General features: G+C 42.6%; 1 protein-coding gene across 3 annotated transcripts in view; it reads left to right on the top strand.

The window, feature by feature from the left end:
* EPHA4 (EPH receptor A4) overlaps positions 1-18,967 on the top strand; it is a 242,342-nt gene that overhangs the window by 204,175 nt on the left and 19,200 nt on the right. For all 3 annotated transcript variants that reach the window (XM_090147217.1, XM_090147219.1, XM_031596397.2), the window contains 3 exons: positions 12,740-12,864; positions 14,047-14,206; positions 15,265-15,376. In XM_090147217.1, coding sequence (XP_090003343.1) covers positions 12,740-12,864; positions 14,047-14,206; positions 15,265-15,376 — 397 coding nt within the window. The remainder of the gene's footprint in view (positions 1-12,739; positions 12,865-14,046; positions 14,207-15,264; positions 15,377-18,967) is intronic.

The following is an 18,967-nucleotide window of genomic DNA, read 5'->3' as shown; positions in this document are numbered from 1 at the left end:
GAATTTTAGTGTTTAGCTTGAGATTCCTTAGTGTCCCTGGGATGTCAACTGCTGGCCGTTTCAGATTTCTTCCCTGCACCTTTAATTATGTGTGTAAGATAATGTGTCTGCGTAAGGAGCTTCTCCGAGCTGACAGATGCAAGTGGGAGTTTCGTATTAACAGCTCTGTTCTTGCACAGGCTTTAACTGATGGCCTGTAATAAATGTGCAGTTGTAGGTATACGTGCTGCAGTCTTCAAAACAAAACCGGGAAAACTATTGTTGGGAGAGATTAAATTATTATTTTAAGGTAACTGCAGCTTTCCACAAAGAAATAATAATTAAAATAACAATTGCCTGCTTGCTGGCAAAGCTGTCTGCACCACCCATTTCCATGAATTTGTATTCAAGGTGGGGGATACAAGTCTTGGTCGGAAGGGAAAAAAAAGCTCTTTCTAAAGATCCTTGGTAAATAACCAGCTTCAGGGTTCAGTGAGCAGCTCAGACAAGTTGTGTGTCAGGTAGCGCCAAGAAGTAATTGCAGCATTTAAATAAAGGTTTGGTCACACTGTTGAAAGGATCTCATGTTTGCTGTGCAAAGTGGGGGTTGCTACATATCCACCTTAGGAAAAAGGCGTTTAATTTCAGGACTGGTTGGCGTTGACCGTATTTATCGTTACAGAAATTTACTTCCAAAAGGCATCAGATGTGTTCAAATTCAGCGCTCAGTTATGGAGGTGCAGATGAACAGCTGGTAAATGGTCAGGGCTGAAGGTGTGGTCCTGGAGCTCTCGTTTGCTCCACAGCATTTAACTGCTCATTTCCTTCCGCCAGCAGTCCTCTGCTGCTGCTCGCTCGCTAACCTTGCATCCAGTCTGAGCGCCTCCCTTAAGCAGTTTGCAAGAAAATATTTCGATGTGGAAGGAGACTTGGCCCAAGAGTACTTGTGACTACCAAATGTGTAGCTGGGCTTCTGAATTTTCTAGGTGCTTTTGCAGCTGACTAAATTAATGGGAAAACAGCCAGAAAGACAGCAGAGTCCAGTCTGCAGTTGAGCAACAAGAAAAGGCTCCGGAGAACTTTATCAAAGCTTCCATTAACCCCCCGCTGATGTCCTCAAACAGGATTTTTTTGAGAGAGTGGAAATACAAAAGCCAGGCTGCACAACTGCCCCTGTGTGTCCATTCAAAGGCTTTAAATCCGCACAGTTACTAATTAAAATGCCATACAGGGCAGCACAAATAAACACAGCCAGTCCCTGAGTCCCAAAGTTTCTGCTCCGGCTTGGTTTGAAGGGCAGGACGCTGAGCTGACCTGGCAGGGATGGGCAGTGCGGCCCCGCATGGTGCAGATGTTCTGTCCTTGCATGAGGAGCTGCAAAAAGTGTGTTGAGCTTATATGCATGAAACGCTATTCCCAGAATGCCACCCCAAGGCAGCCTGCTATTTTTTATTTATTTTTTTTTGCATAGCGTTGCGTTGAACCATGAGGACTAAATAGAGCTGTGGCATGTCTGCTGGATCTCTATAATCATGTTTGCCAGGTTTTGGAGGACATCAAAATGCTGAGCACACGAGTGAATACCGCTCCTTTCATAGAGAAACGTCACTTCAGATTTAGCCCCACGTGTGAACTGGCATGCAGGGAGCACTTTATTATCGTGGCAAGGCTCCAGTGGGCTTCCCCTCCCAAACAAAGCAGGCAAACGCAGAGCCTCTCTGCTGCTACGTGAAGGATTTCATGGCGTCGTCTTAGATTAACGTAATCTGCCTTCATTACTAAATTCGGGAACCGGGATCCCAGAAGACTTAGCAGGATGCTTGGACAGCAGGTTGAGGGTCTGTGAAAGCTGTGATTCGTAATCAGGTGGTGACAAAAATTAGAGTTTTTTAGATTTTTTAATATAGTTTAGAGGGGTATAGGAAGCTGTGGCATCTGTGTTTTATGCCTTTGGTCATTTTACATTTTAAGCTTTCCCGTATGGAAAAGTCCTACTGAACTCAAAAGGAAATTATAACATTTGTCTCAGCTCTCTGAGCTCTTCCATTAGGATTTATTAGGATTTTTATCCCTGCTATTGAATTCTATTACTCAGTCTTAAAAAGAAGATTGAGTGATTCTGATTTTTTATTAAATACTTTTACAGTTCAATAAAATCTCTTTGGTTTTGTCTACATTAAAATCCATTGAAAGTATCCATGGATTATTACAGAGAGAGGAAAAAAAAAAAAAACAAAAAAACTTAAAATTGCAATAAGCTTTGCATATAAATGTCTTTCAGTTCTGTGGATTTCTGAAGACTAAAAGGAAAGCGCTGAAGCTTTTAATTAGCTTTTTATTATTTTTAATTTTCTATGTGCAGTTAAATGGCCCCATCAATAAATAATAGAATAAAGCAGCTTCAGCTAAGTGAAATCAGAAGGAATAGTGGGCTGGAAAAGGTGCCTCCTATATGAATGGAGTTCTGTGCATTGTCCATTTATTTTAGCAAACAAATAAAGGCATGATCTCAAGACAGCCCACTCCAGCAGCTCCCTGGGAAGATTGCACTTGTCTAGATAACATAGTGCGTTCTTTAAATCTGTCCTCTGAATCAGCCTCAATTTATCTTTCTTAGCATAAAGGGGGATGCGGATGGAATGGCTGCACCCTTCCCTCTCGTTTATCAGGATACTCTGTGCGCACATAAATAAGGCAGGAAGCGAGAGGGACGTGCGGGCAGCTCAGAGCTCAGTTCTGCGGGCTCAGCTGCCCCGTGCGGGCGTGGGGGGCTGCGGAGAGGTGAGGGCTCAGCTATGCTGCCAGCCTGATGCTGTGCAGCCCAGCCTGATGTGCAGCCCCGTGGTGCTCCCACCTTTCCGCTTCTGCTTGCACGCCTGCCACTGCTGGAAGGTATTGCTGTAGTTACGCACCTGCTGGAAGGACTGCTGGAGAAGAGTGGGCTGAGTGCAGAGGGACACTTGTTCAGCACTTCCTGCAAATGTGCAGTTTGTCCTTATGCGGACAGTATTTTATGTGCAGCGGTCAGCTGCAGCCATCACCACTCAGAGGGGTTTTGCAGCACAGGGGCGTCCCTCCTTGGGCCAGAATGATCCTTGGATAGAAGTTACTAGCTTCGTCTGCTTCAAATATAAAAGTGAACTGACGATAAAATGATCTAAAAAGCACTTTGCATGCTGTCAGAAGAAATGACTTTGAATTGAAGGTTTTGAATGAAAGTTGTGTTTTTCATTGTGATCCCCACTGGCTACAGCTCATGAACACCCCAGGAGGGATGGTGCAGGAGAGCTGGGGCTCCTCTCACAGGGAATTGTGGTGCTCCTGGGGTCCCCCTGCTGTGCTGCGAGTTTGACAGTCAATGAAGGACTGACTCAGCATGCAGCTCTCTGGCTGAGCTGATTTGGGACTGTTGCTTTCCCAGGATTTGGTTTCCCCAGTGCTGTAGATCGATACTCCTCCAGGAATTAAACTGAGCAGCATTCTTTGTACAACCCCGATCTTCAGAACCTTCCCAGGTTCATTTTTTTCTGACTTTTTGTTTCCAGGATTTGTAATGGCACTTGCACTGCACAGGAAGTTCTAACAACTGTCCTTCCCACTGAGGAAGCCATTTATCCTATCTAGTAGTTACTCCATTTAGGGTTTGCTAATTGACACACCTTCTGAATGAATAATGCACTACTTTTCAGCATCTAGCATAAAACCAAACGAATGAAACCCCTGTGTGAGTTTAATTACGTGCCACCTATGATGTAATCAGTTACTGACAATGTGAGCTAAGATTTTAATTTCAAGGTTTGTGTGTTTTGGGAAGCTTAAGGCTGTTCCCCAGTTTGTCCCTCGTTTTTTCTTTTTTTTCCTAACAAACTTGGGGTAGCTTTAGCTTTCCAGCAGCACGTGTGCAGAATATAGTTCTCTTTCACTTCAGCTCTATTTATGGTTTTGAATTTCCTGAGAAGTCTGCACATTGCAGAGCTGGGTTCAGTTCAGGTCTGGTGAATTTATCTGTGAGAAGAGCAGTGAGTATGAAGGCCCAGCAGAACTTGGTGTGCCGCTCTTTAATGCCCCTTACTTTTCCAAAATCACGAAGCATCTTTTCTTCCACTCGAGAAGAGGATCATGATCATTGATGGAGTAACCTAGAACCGTGGGTGTCCACGTGCTATCAGAGCAGTGTCCTCCACAAAGGACATCTGAACTGCAGGCTCAGGAGGGCACATTTGGGATCCAGCCCACAGGTGCTGCTGGAGCCCATCACTTTGGTGTGTCACAGTGGGAGCAAAGTGCTCATGCTTCTTTCTCCGAGGTTCTTGGCATTTTGATGGTGGGTGATTGATCTGAGAAACCCAATTGGCAAATTCTAACTCTGCTATTACTGTAGCACTTCAGAAGCCAGGATGAGATAATGTGGCCAAATCTATCTGTTAAAATAGCAAATGCTGCTTTGGGAAAATGAGTCATAACATTTATTTATTTGGTTGAGAAGATGCTTCAGTATTTCCAAAGCATGTAAGTGATGGGGCAGAGGCTTTTATTTGTCTGAATTTCAAATAAGCTTTTAAAGCAATTCTTTACAGAATCTAATATTCTTAATGCTGAGAATGAGTGATGAAGGAAGTTATTTAATATATATATACATCACCTGGATATCTGTGTTTAAAGTAAAAAGTAACTGCGTGAGACTGAAAGAGAACAGCATTAAGATTTGTTGCCTTGGGTATTGAGTCCCACATTTGGCCCTTAGTGGCTCATGCCTGGTGGCTTGGTGTGAGCGTGAAAAAGGGGCAGCGAGCAGGAGTGGGTTCTGTCAACAGGTATAGGCATGAAGTGTCAGATGACAGCTGTCCTTCACCATGTGAGAGGAAGGGTTGCCCCTGTGGGATACTGATAGGAGCAGAGTCAATATGTTCAGTATTGTTTCATTGATTGTTGATGCGTTATTACATGAGGTTGAACAGCTGCACAAGCCAAGAGATTTGCAGGGCAGAGAAGCAGAAAGTAAATTCATTGATCCTGCAGACTTTAAGAATGGCGTTACTTCTCTCATCAGTTAGCTCTTGAAGCATACGCAGACATGTCCCAGCTTCTCTGTGGGCAGAAGGATGCGAGAAAGAGAAGCAGTAGCTGGGTGTTTGCTTGACTTGAGGAATGGCTTAGGTAACAGGACATAGGCATCAGCTGGGGGCTTTTCATGCATCTTTGCTTTGATTTGGTAGCTTTTATTTCCTGTGGAAGGAGCTGGAGAAGGAGTTTGGTTTGTCCTGCAGCTCAGCAGGTCCCCATCCCACCCAGCAGCATGGGGGGAGCACAGGCTGCTGCAGGGGGTTGGTGGGATTCGCTCTGGGGGCTGCTGCTCTTCTGGGGGGAGCAGCAAATGGCGTGGGTGAGGTGGAACTGCCCTGGGGATGGTAAGTGGTTAGATTGCTCCAGACCAGGTGTTTTGAGAGGCTGGGGAAAGCCGTGCTTCTTCCAATATCATGATCTGTTTTAATGACAAGAGGTTACTGGCTCCTGTTTCTTGCTCAGGTTCCCACAGAGCTGTGCTGTGTCCCAGCACTGGGGGTTTCTGCAGGTGCTGGCTGGACCAGTGCCTGGGAAATAACAGAGTAATTCCCAGAAGTTTTCAGCCCTGACTGGAGTCACAGGACTCTGCTTACACGTATGTGCGTGGTTCAGGTCCTAAAGGAGGGGTCTGAGAGCTCCAGCAATCTCTAATGGGTATGTGTGGCCTCTTCTCTACTGCTCTCAGTCCACTGTAATGCAGCGTAGCATCCCTGTTAGCTTCTCGAGGCCACAGAATTTATTTTTGTTTATCCTGGGTCAGATTCTAACCTCAGCTGGAGGGAAGAGTAACAGCAGCATGACCTGCTTTGTCACCAGAGGCTCTAAACCTGCTCAGGTCAGAAAGCTGCTGACTAATTCCAAATCTTAACAAATTGCTTATAGCAGTAGAATTTCTTAGTGCAATCTACAGCACAAAGTACGTTCGCCCTTCTTGTTTTAATCATTATAGTTTAAGCATTTAGAAATGTTGCTGATTTTTAAGTGATTGTAATGTTCAGGCAGATTTTTATAAATTGCTTTCCAGTGAAAGCCTTGTTTTCCTGTTTGCTTTAAACTGGCATTTGTACATACAGGAAATGCATACACAGTATTCTGCCATGTTTCTGTTGGCAACTATTAAGTTATCCTTGTCAGAACATGCCAACAGGATTTCTTAGCAAGCTAGTGGGAAGAAAACAAGCAGTTCTCAGACTAAACAGACCCCGTACTTGAGCTGCAATACAGATCTCTTGCTAAATATTATGTAGATTTTGTAGTCTTCTGGTTGAAAGCAATCACTGGACTTGTGGGTTGCAGATTCAGATCTCTGGAGTTACTCCAGACCTGCATTGCATTAACAGATGTCATGATTTGGCCTTCACAGTTGGAAGGCCAGCACCTGAAAAGATATTGGTGCCAAGAGCTGGTCCCCAGCAGGGAGCAGCCAGGGCATGTCATCTCCTGGTTGTGCAAAGTCTTCGTCACCCTCATCTCAGTGCAGTTTCTGATGTGATCCATAGGGAACTGTGGTCAGCCCTCAGCTCCTGTAGTGGGTTTAATCAAAATGAGAGCAGTTCTGGTGCTAAAACTGACACACACAGCCCAGAAAATAGCCACGCTCTTTATGGATCCTCAGCAGTTGCTGCATGCCTCCAAGAACTAAAGCTGGAGTAGGATGGTAAATATACAGCACTCTAATAATTCTCATCTGCTACTATTTGTTGCTGCTAACAGCCTGGGTTTTTCTGCAGGCTTTTGATTTGATGCAAGTCAGAGCCAGCTTTTGTGGTTTGGCACGATTTGCAGTGCAGGTTCTTTTGGGAGAGGCAAGAAATGAAAACTTGAAAATAGAGGAAATATTTAAAATGTAATAATACAGTGTTAACAGTCTTTAAAATCTCATTTTCTAGCCCCTTTCTTTATGAACACATCATTATAAACATAAGTGATGTGGGCTGGTCCCTAAGTCTGAGAGCTTGTCACTTGTTTTTCTTAGAGCTCAAAGGTTCTGTGTGGTGGAACCTGGAAGAAAGAAGTGCTTTGGGATGAAGATGTTGTAGGGGAGTCCTGTGGCTGAGCTGGTTCTTTTCCTGAGCAGCATCATGTCTAGTACAAAGGAAGGTTTGGTTGCAGAAATACTATGGCTGGTTAGAGGGACTGAGGAAAGAGGCTGAGCTCAGCTGTCACATCGCTTCACTTTCTGGCAGCCAGGGCTGTCAGATGTGGGTGAATAACCTTGGGCATTTTTCTCTAGTGGTGCAGTCTTAAAGTCTGTGCTCTAAGTGCCAAGGCTCGGAAGGGCTGGCCCAACTCCTGGCCTGTCCCTGTCTGCAGGCTGGGAGCGGTTCCTTGCCGGTTGTCATTCTTTGGGGAGGGAGAGGCAGGCGCTGGGAAGACAGAGGGCTAGGGAAAGCCTTGGGAGGCTTCCAGTGGCTTAGTTGAGCAATTGGCATTCTGAGTCCTTCTCCAAATCCTGTCCTGGCCCAGTTATCACTTGTACAAATGTTTGCTCCACGTTTGCACAGAGATTAATGAACAAAATTGCGATACGTACACGGTTCATTTTTGAAGTGCACATCCAGCCTGCAGTTGTGCTGGACCCCAGAGAGTCGTGTAGCTGGCATCCGGCAGTGAGGAACGGTGCCAGGTTCCAGCTCAGCTCCTCATCTCAACTTCGTGTGTGCAAACTGGTTCACAAGTGTGAAAACCTTTCAAGTGCTCATCCTTATGTGCGTATATGGGTTACACATATGCTGTACATATGTTTGGAAATTAACTTGTGGTAGAATTTTCTCTGTTCTCTGTTGTTTGCAAGGGATTGGTGGGAGCACCACCACCCGTGTGCTCCAGTAAAGGGTGCAGCAGTGATCGTAGTGATCTGTCTGGGCGGGAGGTGGGCTGAGCAGCCTGGGCACTGGTAGGAAGCAGGACCGGGGTTTTTGGAAGGAGCAGAGCTGCTTTCTTTGTCACTTAGGCTGGTATGTGTAGCTGAGGGGAGCTGGGTGCTTTTGCCCACACTTGATTTAAAGCAACTGTGGCAGTTAGGAGAATAAGTGGCTGCCTACATGAAAAGAAGTATCAGAATCTGGCCTGGAGAACATGGCCTTTATAAGTGATTAAAAACATATTTGATTCTCTGTGCTGTATATCCTTTTCCTGCCGTGAGATTATTTGGTAATATAATTTACAAAATGCCATGCAGAAAACCCGCGGTATTGCAAAGTAAATATTTGAAGAGAAAACACAGAATGTGCCAGGTTTCCCTAAATGCTTTGTTCCAATTAGTACAAGATCTTTTATTTTCTTGTTTTGATTTCTAAGAGGACTTTTCTTCGGTGTTAGATTCTCAGAAATCTTTGTTTTTTTTTAAAGTAATTAATAATGGAGCAGGCTTTTAGTATCTACCCTGGAAGGTAAAAACCCCTAATCACAGTAACATCATTAGTGCTTTCAAGCATTTAATTTTGATGCTTGACAAAGCACATGGCCATTGATAAGAACAAATAAGTGTTGTTGTGTGCAATTGAGGGAAAAAAGAAAAGCATGAAAACCCCTAAGCTTCAAGTAATTAAATTTAAATATGTTATTTGAATTTAGCTGAGATAATGTACAAACTGTGGGTATATTTTTCAATCAGTGAAAGACCCCTTGAGTAAACATGATCCATTTAAATTCAAATCATGGGGAGTGGAAAGTAAACCCTGCTGTGGTTAAGAAGGCATCTTCACTAGAAGACTGGGCATTGTGTATCTGTGACGTGCGAGCACTTGTGCTCTGTGTAGTTTCATAAAGGGCTGTGTTCACCCATGGATGCCTACATGCCAGAGACTTTGTTGCATCTATTTACTCTTTTATTTAGTTAGTTAGCTGTCTTTCCTCCCCCCCCCCCAGCTCTTAATTTGAACCGGTAATGAAAAACTGACACTGCCATTTCCATCCTTTAAAGTGTCTCAAAAAAGGTTATAATTCAGCACTTACTAGCCTTGGGATATGACTTTATGGCATTTGGGTGAAGTTTTTGCAGTACATCTGTGCCTCTTTCTCTCTCTGTAGGCCACAAGCTCAGAACTGCAGTAATAAAACTACTAGTAGGTGTTTAATGGCAGGTTATTGAGGAAGTAGATAAAAGAAAATTGCAACATTTACATCAGTAGGGAGTGGATTTTTTTGAGGGAGAGGAACTGCTGAGCTTTGAACTACGAAAGTTACACTCTGCTTTTGTTCAAGGGGACCCCTTTGGAATACCAAGATGCCTCATCATTCTTCCCTGGGAAGTGGGCTGCTCTGGTGGCACTGCTGTGCCGCGTACTCTGCCTGCACATGTGGGATGGAATAATTTGCTGTTATAAGCAGTGATGGTTTAGAAACAAAGTTCTGCTAAGTATTCCTTTCCAAATACCAGGGAGCAGGGAAAAAGAAAGTGCAAAAGGTGAAAGACAAAGAGGCCTTCCATTCTGAAGAGAGAAGTATTATGGGATCTTATTGTGGACGTCTTAGTTATGTACACTGCTCGTTTGGGTCAGGCTGTCCACAATGTGTTTTATGTAGGAATGTGTGTCTATAGTGAACAGTTGTCCATGCACATATAAGAGAAGTTTTTGCCTCTGATTCCACTCGTGATCAAAAAATCATTTTACAATCTGTTACACGTTTATCTTCACATCATCCCTAAACGGCCATTTGAAGGCATGTGGCAGAAGAACAAAGAATGTAAATATTTTGCACGAGCTCACGCAGAAGGCTGTTCCTGCTGCATGGATTGCTGTGATGAGCTGGCATGGTGATGTCCTGTTTGTCCACCACGCTGCTGAGGCCTTCTGTCTGTAGAGCACCAAGGAGACCCAGAGCTGATACTCTCCAAGAAGGCCTGTCTTCTGGTGCGGCCTTCTACTGACTGGCCATCTGGTGGATCATGGAAAACACAAATCAACTTGATGTGCAGAGCTATTTGGAGAAACTAAAATTGGAAAAGGAGGATTTTATCCATGCGGTGAGATAACTGTAGAAACTGTGATTACTCAGCCCAGTTCCTCAAGATCCTCGGTCTATAAGATAGACCAGTATAGGTCTGTACTGCAGAAATGCTGACGATCTCCAAGATGGCCTCTTATCATATAGGTCCTTTGGCCCGTAGTTGGACTTCAACACTGAGGATTTCTGCAGTGTATGGAGAGTCAGGATATACAGCCAAAACAAAAACTGGAAAGGAAATTGGTCATGAGCAGAGACAGAAAAATAGATTTAAAATAGGATAAAGTTGTATAATGATTAATATTTGACAGATGCAAAGGACAGGAAGGTGAAAGTAGGGCCATTCTTACAATTCTAATAGTGAGAATTTAGAAAAGAACTGATGTACAAGTTCTTTCCTGTCCCAGAGGTCAGAAGCATGTTTATTGCTGTATGGAGTGGTGCCTAACATCAGCTGTCCATTTTTGAGAGATACGAGGAAGCACATTTGAAACTGTATAAAACTGATCATCTTCCACCAGGAGTGGAAGTTAATATATATTCTTGTGCAGTAAACGGCCATTTTACAACAGAGAAGAAATGTGTTTTCATACAGCACTTACCAGCCAATATTGAAGGATTCGGTAAATTCCAATCTAAAAGCCTGCAGAAATGAAATGGAAAACTGAGGAGGGTAAAAATGAGGATCAGGGAAGGAAAGTGAACTTTCTGTTTGCAAATCTTGAGGTCAGAATGGCATAAGTGAAAGATTCTCGGTAAAAAGAATTGCCTGTCTGCCCTACATAAGGCACGGATTAACTAAGCAGATTGCTCTCTGGTTGGTTTATCAGTAATGTCATGGGTGGTGTAGGATAACAAACCTGATTTCTAATTTATTAGCTTAGCAGCATTCTTACTGCAAGGGGGAAAAAAAAAGTCCTCTGCTGAGGAACTGCGAGATTATTAAGGAGGTTTGCAGTCATGCCACAGATACAACTTGATGGAGCACACCTGGATCCTCCCTGTTGGCTGTGTTTATAGTCTCCTCTGTCAGCCAGTATTTGCCTTTGCATGTGAGAGACAGACAAGGAAAAAGAGAGAGAGGTTCTGGAGGCATTTCTAACAGAGATGCCAAACTGTCAAATAGTAAATCAGGAAGCAGCTCCCTGATGGTTTCACATCAAGAGGAGACACCCTTTTGTGACTTTGTGGCGTCTGCTGGTTATTTTCACTTCCATCAGAACTGTCTGATATGGTCAAGTAGGTTTGAGGCTTTCAACATTCAATTTTCCTTTCATTTATTGTGACTGTTTTATTTATTTGTCTTTCTCGATAGTTTTCAAGGATATGTGTTTCAAGGATACTTTTTTCTTTCTTTAACGCTTTCATGGATTGTTGTCCCAAAGTTCAGGGTAGAAAAAGAAACAAAAAGAAAGGGAAAAATGCAAAAAAAAAAAAAAGAGCAATATGTCTCCAGCTTCAAGAGACAAAAGAGGAAATATATTCAATTTAGGAAGACCCCTAATCTCTGGTTATACAGGACAGCTTTGTTAGATAAGATTAAAAATTTCATGAATGTCCTTCCTTATCCCTGGAGACTCTGCCATTTATACCAGCTATTGTCAGCATCAAAAGAGCTTGATAACAGCTGGCCAGAGACGTGACCACACAGCAACACAACAGCAAGAGAGGGGCAGCCGTGTTCATAAATCTTTGGAAAATCTGTTCCCCCAGCACAGCCGTGAGCCTGCTACTGTCACAGTCAAAGGGAGATGGCATTGTCCTCCCACCAGCCAAAAAACCTGAACTTCAGCTTTAGCGGGGGCTCTATTGAAAGTGCAGGGTGCACAGTGAGATGTTTTCCATTATCATCTTCGTTGCAGCCCTTATTACTGCACGTAGATACAGTCTAAAGGATCTTTGAGTAAAGCCTGTTGATAAGTAGAGTTTTCCCAGAAATCATGCAGCCCTTATCCTTGTCAGTGCCATCCTGCTTTTTTTATTCATCACATCCATATAGTGTGACACGGGGCAGGACCAGGTTATGCCAGTTTCATGCATGGGGACTGATCTCCGATATCTTCTGACAGGGAAGGAATGATCAGAGCCAAAATCTGGCCTTGGTTTGCAGGCACTGTACACAAACAAGGGCATAAGCAGGGCAAATCAGGAAGCACAAATTGGCCCAGACTCTTCAAATATGAGTTTCCTGGTTTTCATGGGAGGGTCTAAATTCATACATGTTCAGCTCTATTCTGGTTTTACTTAATTCACAGGCAAACTTTTCTCAGCTTTAGAGATTAATCCTTCAGAAATTTCACAGTTCTTATAGAACAAATAGCTAATCAAGTAACACCAATTAATTTCAGGAGATGGAAGAAAAGAATCATTATGGACCAGAACATGAAGACAAGTCTATGCACTGTGCATAGCAAAGGTTAAAAAAAATAAGGCAGAATCTGTTAGTGTCTTTCCCCCTTTTGTGGAGGTTTGTACCTGCCTGCCATAAACATTATGCTGCTTAGGAAACTATAGCATTAGTCCAAAGCTCACCTGTCTAGTACCACTCAGAATCCAAGAACGAGCTTTATTAGAAAGAAATTAAATGCAGTTTTGTTGGAGAAAACAAGAAAAATACTAAATACTTCCAACTCCCACATAAGAAAAATAGTTTCTGAAAGTGCTTATGTTGCAACTAAAAAAATTTGCCTCATTAAAAATAAATTACCGCTTTTATTTATTTATTTGTGTATTTATTTCCTGTCAGCACCATCCCCAATTGCGTTGATCCAGGCTAAAGAGATAACGAGGCACAGCGTTGCCTTGGCGTGGCTGGAACCTGACAGGCCAAACGGAGTCATCCTGGAGTACGAAGTCAAATACTATGAAAAGGTACTGTTGAAAAAATAGACAAACAAAGAGTTCTGTTTGGATCTGGGGAGAACTTTTTACTTTGTTCAGTTTCAGTTTTATTTCCAGATAGAATTCCATCATTTGAAACCAAATAGATTCAATTTAATAACATTTAATTAAGGATTTCATACACTTGAATGGTTGCTTGACATAATAAGACTCATCGGCTGTTCCAGCTGTATGGCATGAGTATATTTTGTTATTTTTTCTCACCTAGGAACCTAAGCGTTTGTAGCGAGCGTATTTATAATGAGAATCAATAATGTTGGGCAGAAGTGAGACGTTAGTTTTACATCACAGACAGAAGTATAATAATGAAGCATATAAGACAGTAATAATAATACAATCTGTTTGCCAATAGCTTCTGCTTATAGTGATGGTGTGGGCTGGATGGCTTTTAATAGAGAATAAGGAAAGAAAATTACATTCTTCATACTTTCCATGTTAGAGGGAGATGTTATTCCTACAAATAACTTCTCAGCTATGGAACTATGAAAAAGGCTATTTTCTTTGAAGGTCCTTTGCAAAAATGAACAATTTCCTGCTCTTACTCACATGCTCTCTCTCTCTCTCACACACATCCATACTTTTTTTTTTTTTTTTAATAAAAGTAATCACTTACTTGCCTCCCTAACACAAACAGGAAAGGCAACTGATTTTCAGGGAAGCTAGATTAATGCATTTTTTGATGGATTTTCCAGACAAAAATGAAATAATTTTAAAGATTGGGCTTTCTGGAAGACATTTTCTGAGCCTTTTTTTTTTTTTTTTTTTTAATCTATTAATCTATTATCAGTTTTTTTATATGGCTTCTGGCTTGTAGGAAGAAAAGGAGAGTGCCAATGAGTAAAATGTTTGCTCATCAGGAGGCTCATATTTGAAGGCTTGGCTGTTTTCCAAAGGATTTCATTGTGTGATTTCTTAAGTAATCAGTGATATATGAGCATCACACCTACCATCTTATCACTCCTTTTTTGGCTTGCTCAGTGCTGGGGGTATTGAGCAAGGCGGACAGCAGCAGCCCTCGGGACGTATTTTGAGAATTCCATGGTTGTTACTCATATTCTTTCATCATCCTTTTGGCAAGGAAGTGGGATTCCATGGTTCACGGTGCAGCGAGGCATTTTTACTTGGATCACCACTGTGTTCTTTTCTTGTTAGGACCAAAACGAGCGCAGCTATCGCATTGTGAAGACAGCCTCCAGGAATACTGACATCAAAGGTTTGAACCCCCTAACTTCATATGTATTTCATGTGCGGGCCAGGACAGCAGCAGGATACGGAGACTTCAGTGGGCCGTTTGAGTTCACAACTAACACAGGTAATAACATGCCCACTGATATCTTTCTTTTCCTTGACTGAAGAGTGGAAATGTAACTGAGCTGCATACTAGGATTTTCCTGTTGACTGCCTAGGTTATGGTATATTTATTCTGGGAAAGTGTTCCTCCATGGCCACATGACTATTAAAGATGTAAATCTGACCTTAAACATCCATTCGGATATATTCTCAACACTAACAATGACAGTACTTCAGTGTGGCAGAAGGATACACATGCTCTATAAATATTTAGAAGCCATCGATGCTGGAGAGATTTATGTACCTGTTTTATTAAATGTAAATGTAGATGTTTACAAATGTTTCTGGAGTATCTAATTTGCAGGGGAACAGAACCCTGTTACTCGCTTTTGCAAGCTATTGGCATAGATCAATTCGATGTCCAACATCAGCTCTCATACTTGCACTTTCCCTTGCACAGTCATGTAGAGGCAGAATGCTTGAATTATGTTGTCAGTACAGCCTTTCCCTTTGCCGAGGGAACATGCAGATTTCCCCCCAGAATGTTTACTTTCAGTGTCAGGAAGGTGATGTGACCAAGCCTGTATTATTTTGGAAACGGATTTGTTTAAATCTATTTAAGGTCATGCCAGTCAGTGGCAGCATCCTTCAGGATGTTAACAGTTGAAAATAATCAATCCAGCAGGAAGACAGAAGACATTTTTAAGACAACTTATTCTCTTATCAGCTGGGGAGTGATCACCTGTCCCCACTGAGAGAAAAAGAAAGAGAACAGAGAAAAGCAATTAGGAAGGTGAAAAGAAATAGCCATTATACCCTCTGAGCGACACCGAAGGAGAGAAGGAGAATGAGTCCTTGTTCCCAGTGAACTGAACTTCCCAAAATCATTATCAAACATCATGTCCTCAGCTAATTAGGGCTCTCTTGGAAAATTGTGTCAAATGACTATGTAATAAAGGCCTGAAAGTAGATTTGAGTAGGACTATAAACTGCCTTCACAAGCCAGAAAGCCTCACTGAGTGCTTCCTACGTTGATTTTTTGAGGTTGTTTGGCACTAATGCTCTCTTTTTGGTTTCCAGTTCCTTCCCCCATCATTGGCGATGGTACCAATCCCACAGTGCTGCTTGTTTCAGTGGCTGGCAGTGTTGTTCTTGTGGTCATTCTCATTGCAGCCTTTGTCATCAGCAGGAGGTAAGAACTTAAGCTTCTCTCTCTCCCAATTTCTTTCATGAGGGAGCTTTTTGTCTCCTCCAAACAAAGCTAAATTCTTTGATTAGCATCATAAACAGTACATTTGCATTACAAGCCTTCTCCCATGTAGCTTTGATCTTCTCAACATTAGTACCACAGCGCATGTGATGTAATGGCAATAGTTCCAGCTCTATTTGCTCTTGAAATGCAAAGCTGATTCTAATAACTGGCGTTGAGAATCAAGCCAGCTAGAGATTTGTGGTTAGTGTAATTTGAAGTTAAGTTTAATGGGTATGGTACAGCAGATTGTTTGGACTGACTCCTGGTACACAGGGAATAAACAACCACACTGTTGTGAAGTAAGCTATCAGGCTGCTGTTCTTGTGATTTTCTCTTAATCTGTATGAATCTGTATTAACCTTTGGGTTAGTCCTTCCAGTGTGTATGGAAATGAGTGTAAAACAGAAGCTACAGTCATTCAGTATCATATGCAGTAAACAGAATGAGTCGACGGTTACTTGATCAAAGCAGAACCATAATCTACCAAGTATTTGTTCATACCCCCACATTCAAATAGTGCATCAGGAACAACCTGCAAATGGGAGGACAGTGTAGCAGAAACAGTGTGTTTCTGTCTTCAACTTAGTGTTCAATCTCATTTAGGAAGATCAGCATGATTTTGCCTCAGTGTAATTCAGAGATAAAATTGGACATATCATTACTGCATCTGATGCGTGGGATCTGAGGGACACAAGTTTTGTCAATCTCTGATGATCAGTTTAATGGCATCAGCTATAAATGTGCACAAACTCCTCTTGATTTACTCTCTTACCTTAAATTGACTTAAAGAGCAGTTAAGTCACTATGGTTATAATATCTGGAACGTAGTCAAGCATTGTAATAGCTTTCTGTGGGTGTTCACCTCAAAGCCTCCATGCTGGCAATAAGAAGAGCAGAACATATGAAAATGTAATGCAGAGAGACAGTTTTATTAAAAGCCATTGCAACAGAAAATAGCATCGCTGAGCTTGATGACTTAATCTCCCCTTTGCTTTTATTGATCACTTTATTATTTAAGGCAGGATTGATAGCAGGATACATTGGATTTCTAATTATGAGTCGCCACCTTGGAGAATTGAGCCTGTCGAGTTGCTTTGAGATGATTCCTTTCCCTCCTCCCCCTATAAAAAAATTGTCACTTCTCAAGGCTGATAAACACTGCTTGGTGATTGGCCCTCAATGGATCACTTTTTAGAAAATGAAATGTCAACCCCTTGCCCTCATATTGATTCTCTTTAGTATTGGCCATAAAGCTGTCAAAGGAAAGGCTGCCAGGAGCCAGGTAGCTGACAGACTTGCTGGAGAGGGTGCCTGCTCAACCAGGTCTTCTCTCCATTCAGTCTGTCTGTTTGGTTATCTCTGCCCACAAGTGTTTAACTTGGACAAAAAAGAAAAAGAAGAAAAAAGTGGAAGAGCAGGTGGGCAGTAGAGACGTAAGGTTGGTCCAGGCACTGGGAGTAATGGTGGCAGAAGTGGTCTGGTGGTAATGAATTCAGAGATGTCCCATAGCTTTTTACTGGCAGGTCTCAGGGAGGCTATGTGTGGGGAAAGACAGCAAGAGGAATGAAATACTAGGGCAGTGAAACTGCTCTGTGCATACTAATGTGCCTTGTTAATTAATAGCCTTCCTCAATACACTGCTCTCCAGTAGCTGTAAGTAGTTCTCAATAAACAGAATCTGTTTTAATATTCACTTTTACACAAATGATTTTAAGCACTTTACCAATGTCATTTAGAGGTGTGCGCTTTGGGGACATTTCATGATGTTCCTGTACCAGCTGAAGTTAATAGCAAAATAATTATACTTTGTTCCAAAATTACTTCAGCTGAGAAAATGTTTCTTTGTCCATAGAGTCCCCATGAGGAGATTTTGTAATATTGCCATGACCTAGAAGTCATATTTGTACAATCAGAACGGTGCTTTGGCCTGTAGACATGGCCTCTCTGCATCCATGTGCCAAATGTGGGAACTGGACATATGCTGGTGATGCCCAGTTTTGAACCCTGGGTTATTATTACTAATTTAGCATCATGTTTTTTCAAGCAATTACTCAAATCCCAAAACTCATCTTCTCAACTGAATTTGTCAAAGGACTTTGCCTTCAGGCAGCTCAAGCTGCTTTGGTCTGTCCTCCAACCTATTTGTGTCAATGTGAGAACTAATCTGCCTCAACGTTTAAGTTTACTGTGGTAATGGACAGAGTGATTACAGCAGGAGTGCAAACATTTCTAAGTCCTACACTACAGGAACAAGAAATAAAATTAAAGTATTCGAAATAGAGTTTTAAAGGATTTGGGGAAGCATAAAACAGTAAGAGCCACTTGCTGGAGGGCATTGACTGGAGTAAGTTGGCTGTACAGAATCCTTTGGCCGTCCAAAAGTTTCGATCAGAAATTCTTCTGACAGATTGCTTTACCATGTGCTCCACAAAGGTAGCTGAACACAAATGCCTGCCTTTTGCTCCTGCTTTTGGCTCAGCGTGCTCCACCAGCCAGGTGCCTGAGCACTGCATACCACAGCTCTCTTGTTTTGGGTGGGAAGGTGGAAGTGCAGTGCAGTGCTGGCTGGCGCACAGGCTCCCTGCTGCCTCACCCCAGTGTGTGCTAATAGCCTCTGGCTGGGCACAGACCTTCCCCCTTTGTATCTCCAGGCCCCACCTGTAGGTTTCCTTATGCCTCTGACCCCTCCAGCTTCTGAAAGCTTCTGTGTTCTTTTCCTGAATACCTCTATTTAATCACCACCACCCAAATCCCTGTAATTAGGGAATTCAAGCCTGTGACAAAGGCTCCCTTCTGCCATTCAGGTGAGCTGCCCCGAGCAGCTGCCCGCTTGCCCCATGGCGTGGGGACGAAGGCTGATGGGCGGCTGGGCAGCCCGGAGACAATGGCAGACAGGAGAAGCCTGCCCTGGGCCAGCCAGGAAAGGTCACCAGGTGACAGGGGCAGAAGTGGAAGTAGGTAGTTAGTATGGAAGGTATTATTTAAAGTTAATAAGCTACAATTATATTGCTTGAACAGTAATCCCTTTGTTTCCTTCTGCTTTTTGCACTTTGGATTCTTTGGGTTTTCATGGGGGAGTTATTTTCATCTGTTGCTAGGACCATCTTATTTAAAAATAAGATTAAAAGCATCTTCACATCCTTAAAACACATTCATACAAAGCCGCTTGTGTTTTAGTTTTTCTATCTGTATCTGAAGAGCAGTACTATGAATTTGAAGGGGTCCTACTTAAAATGCAGAATCTTGAGAGTTTTTTTGCTTCTTTTTTCCTTTCCTCTGAGAGAAGCTGTGTTGTATCAGAGCTCATCTCTGCAGTCCTCTTCATGACCTGGCCTTGCATGGCACTCGGTGAGATTTGCCCTCCTTACTCCATTCAGTAGCAGGGAGCAGTCCTGCTTTGCTCAGCTCTGTTGCACTGGTGCTGCAAGTCCTCAGGCAAATAAATAGTTTACGTTGGTGTTTGGATCCAGAGTGGTTTTTAATGAAGCTCTCTTTGTGATTTGAAGCCATTTGTGTTTAACTGACTTTCAT

This window comes from Phasianus colchicus, chromosome 10, assembly GCF_987193195.1.
Source record: "Phasianus colchicus chromosome 10, bPhaCol1.hap1.1, whole genome shotgun sequence".
In the NCBI taxonomy this organism is placed as follows: Eukaryota; Metazoa; Chordata; class Aves; order Galliformes; family Phasianidae; genus Phasianus; species Phasianus colchicus.
Note: the sequence above shows the minus strand (reverse complement) of the source record. Positions and strands in the feature narration are given on the sequence as shown.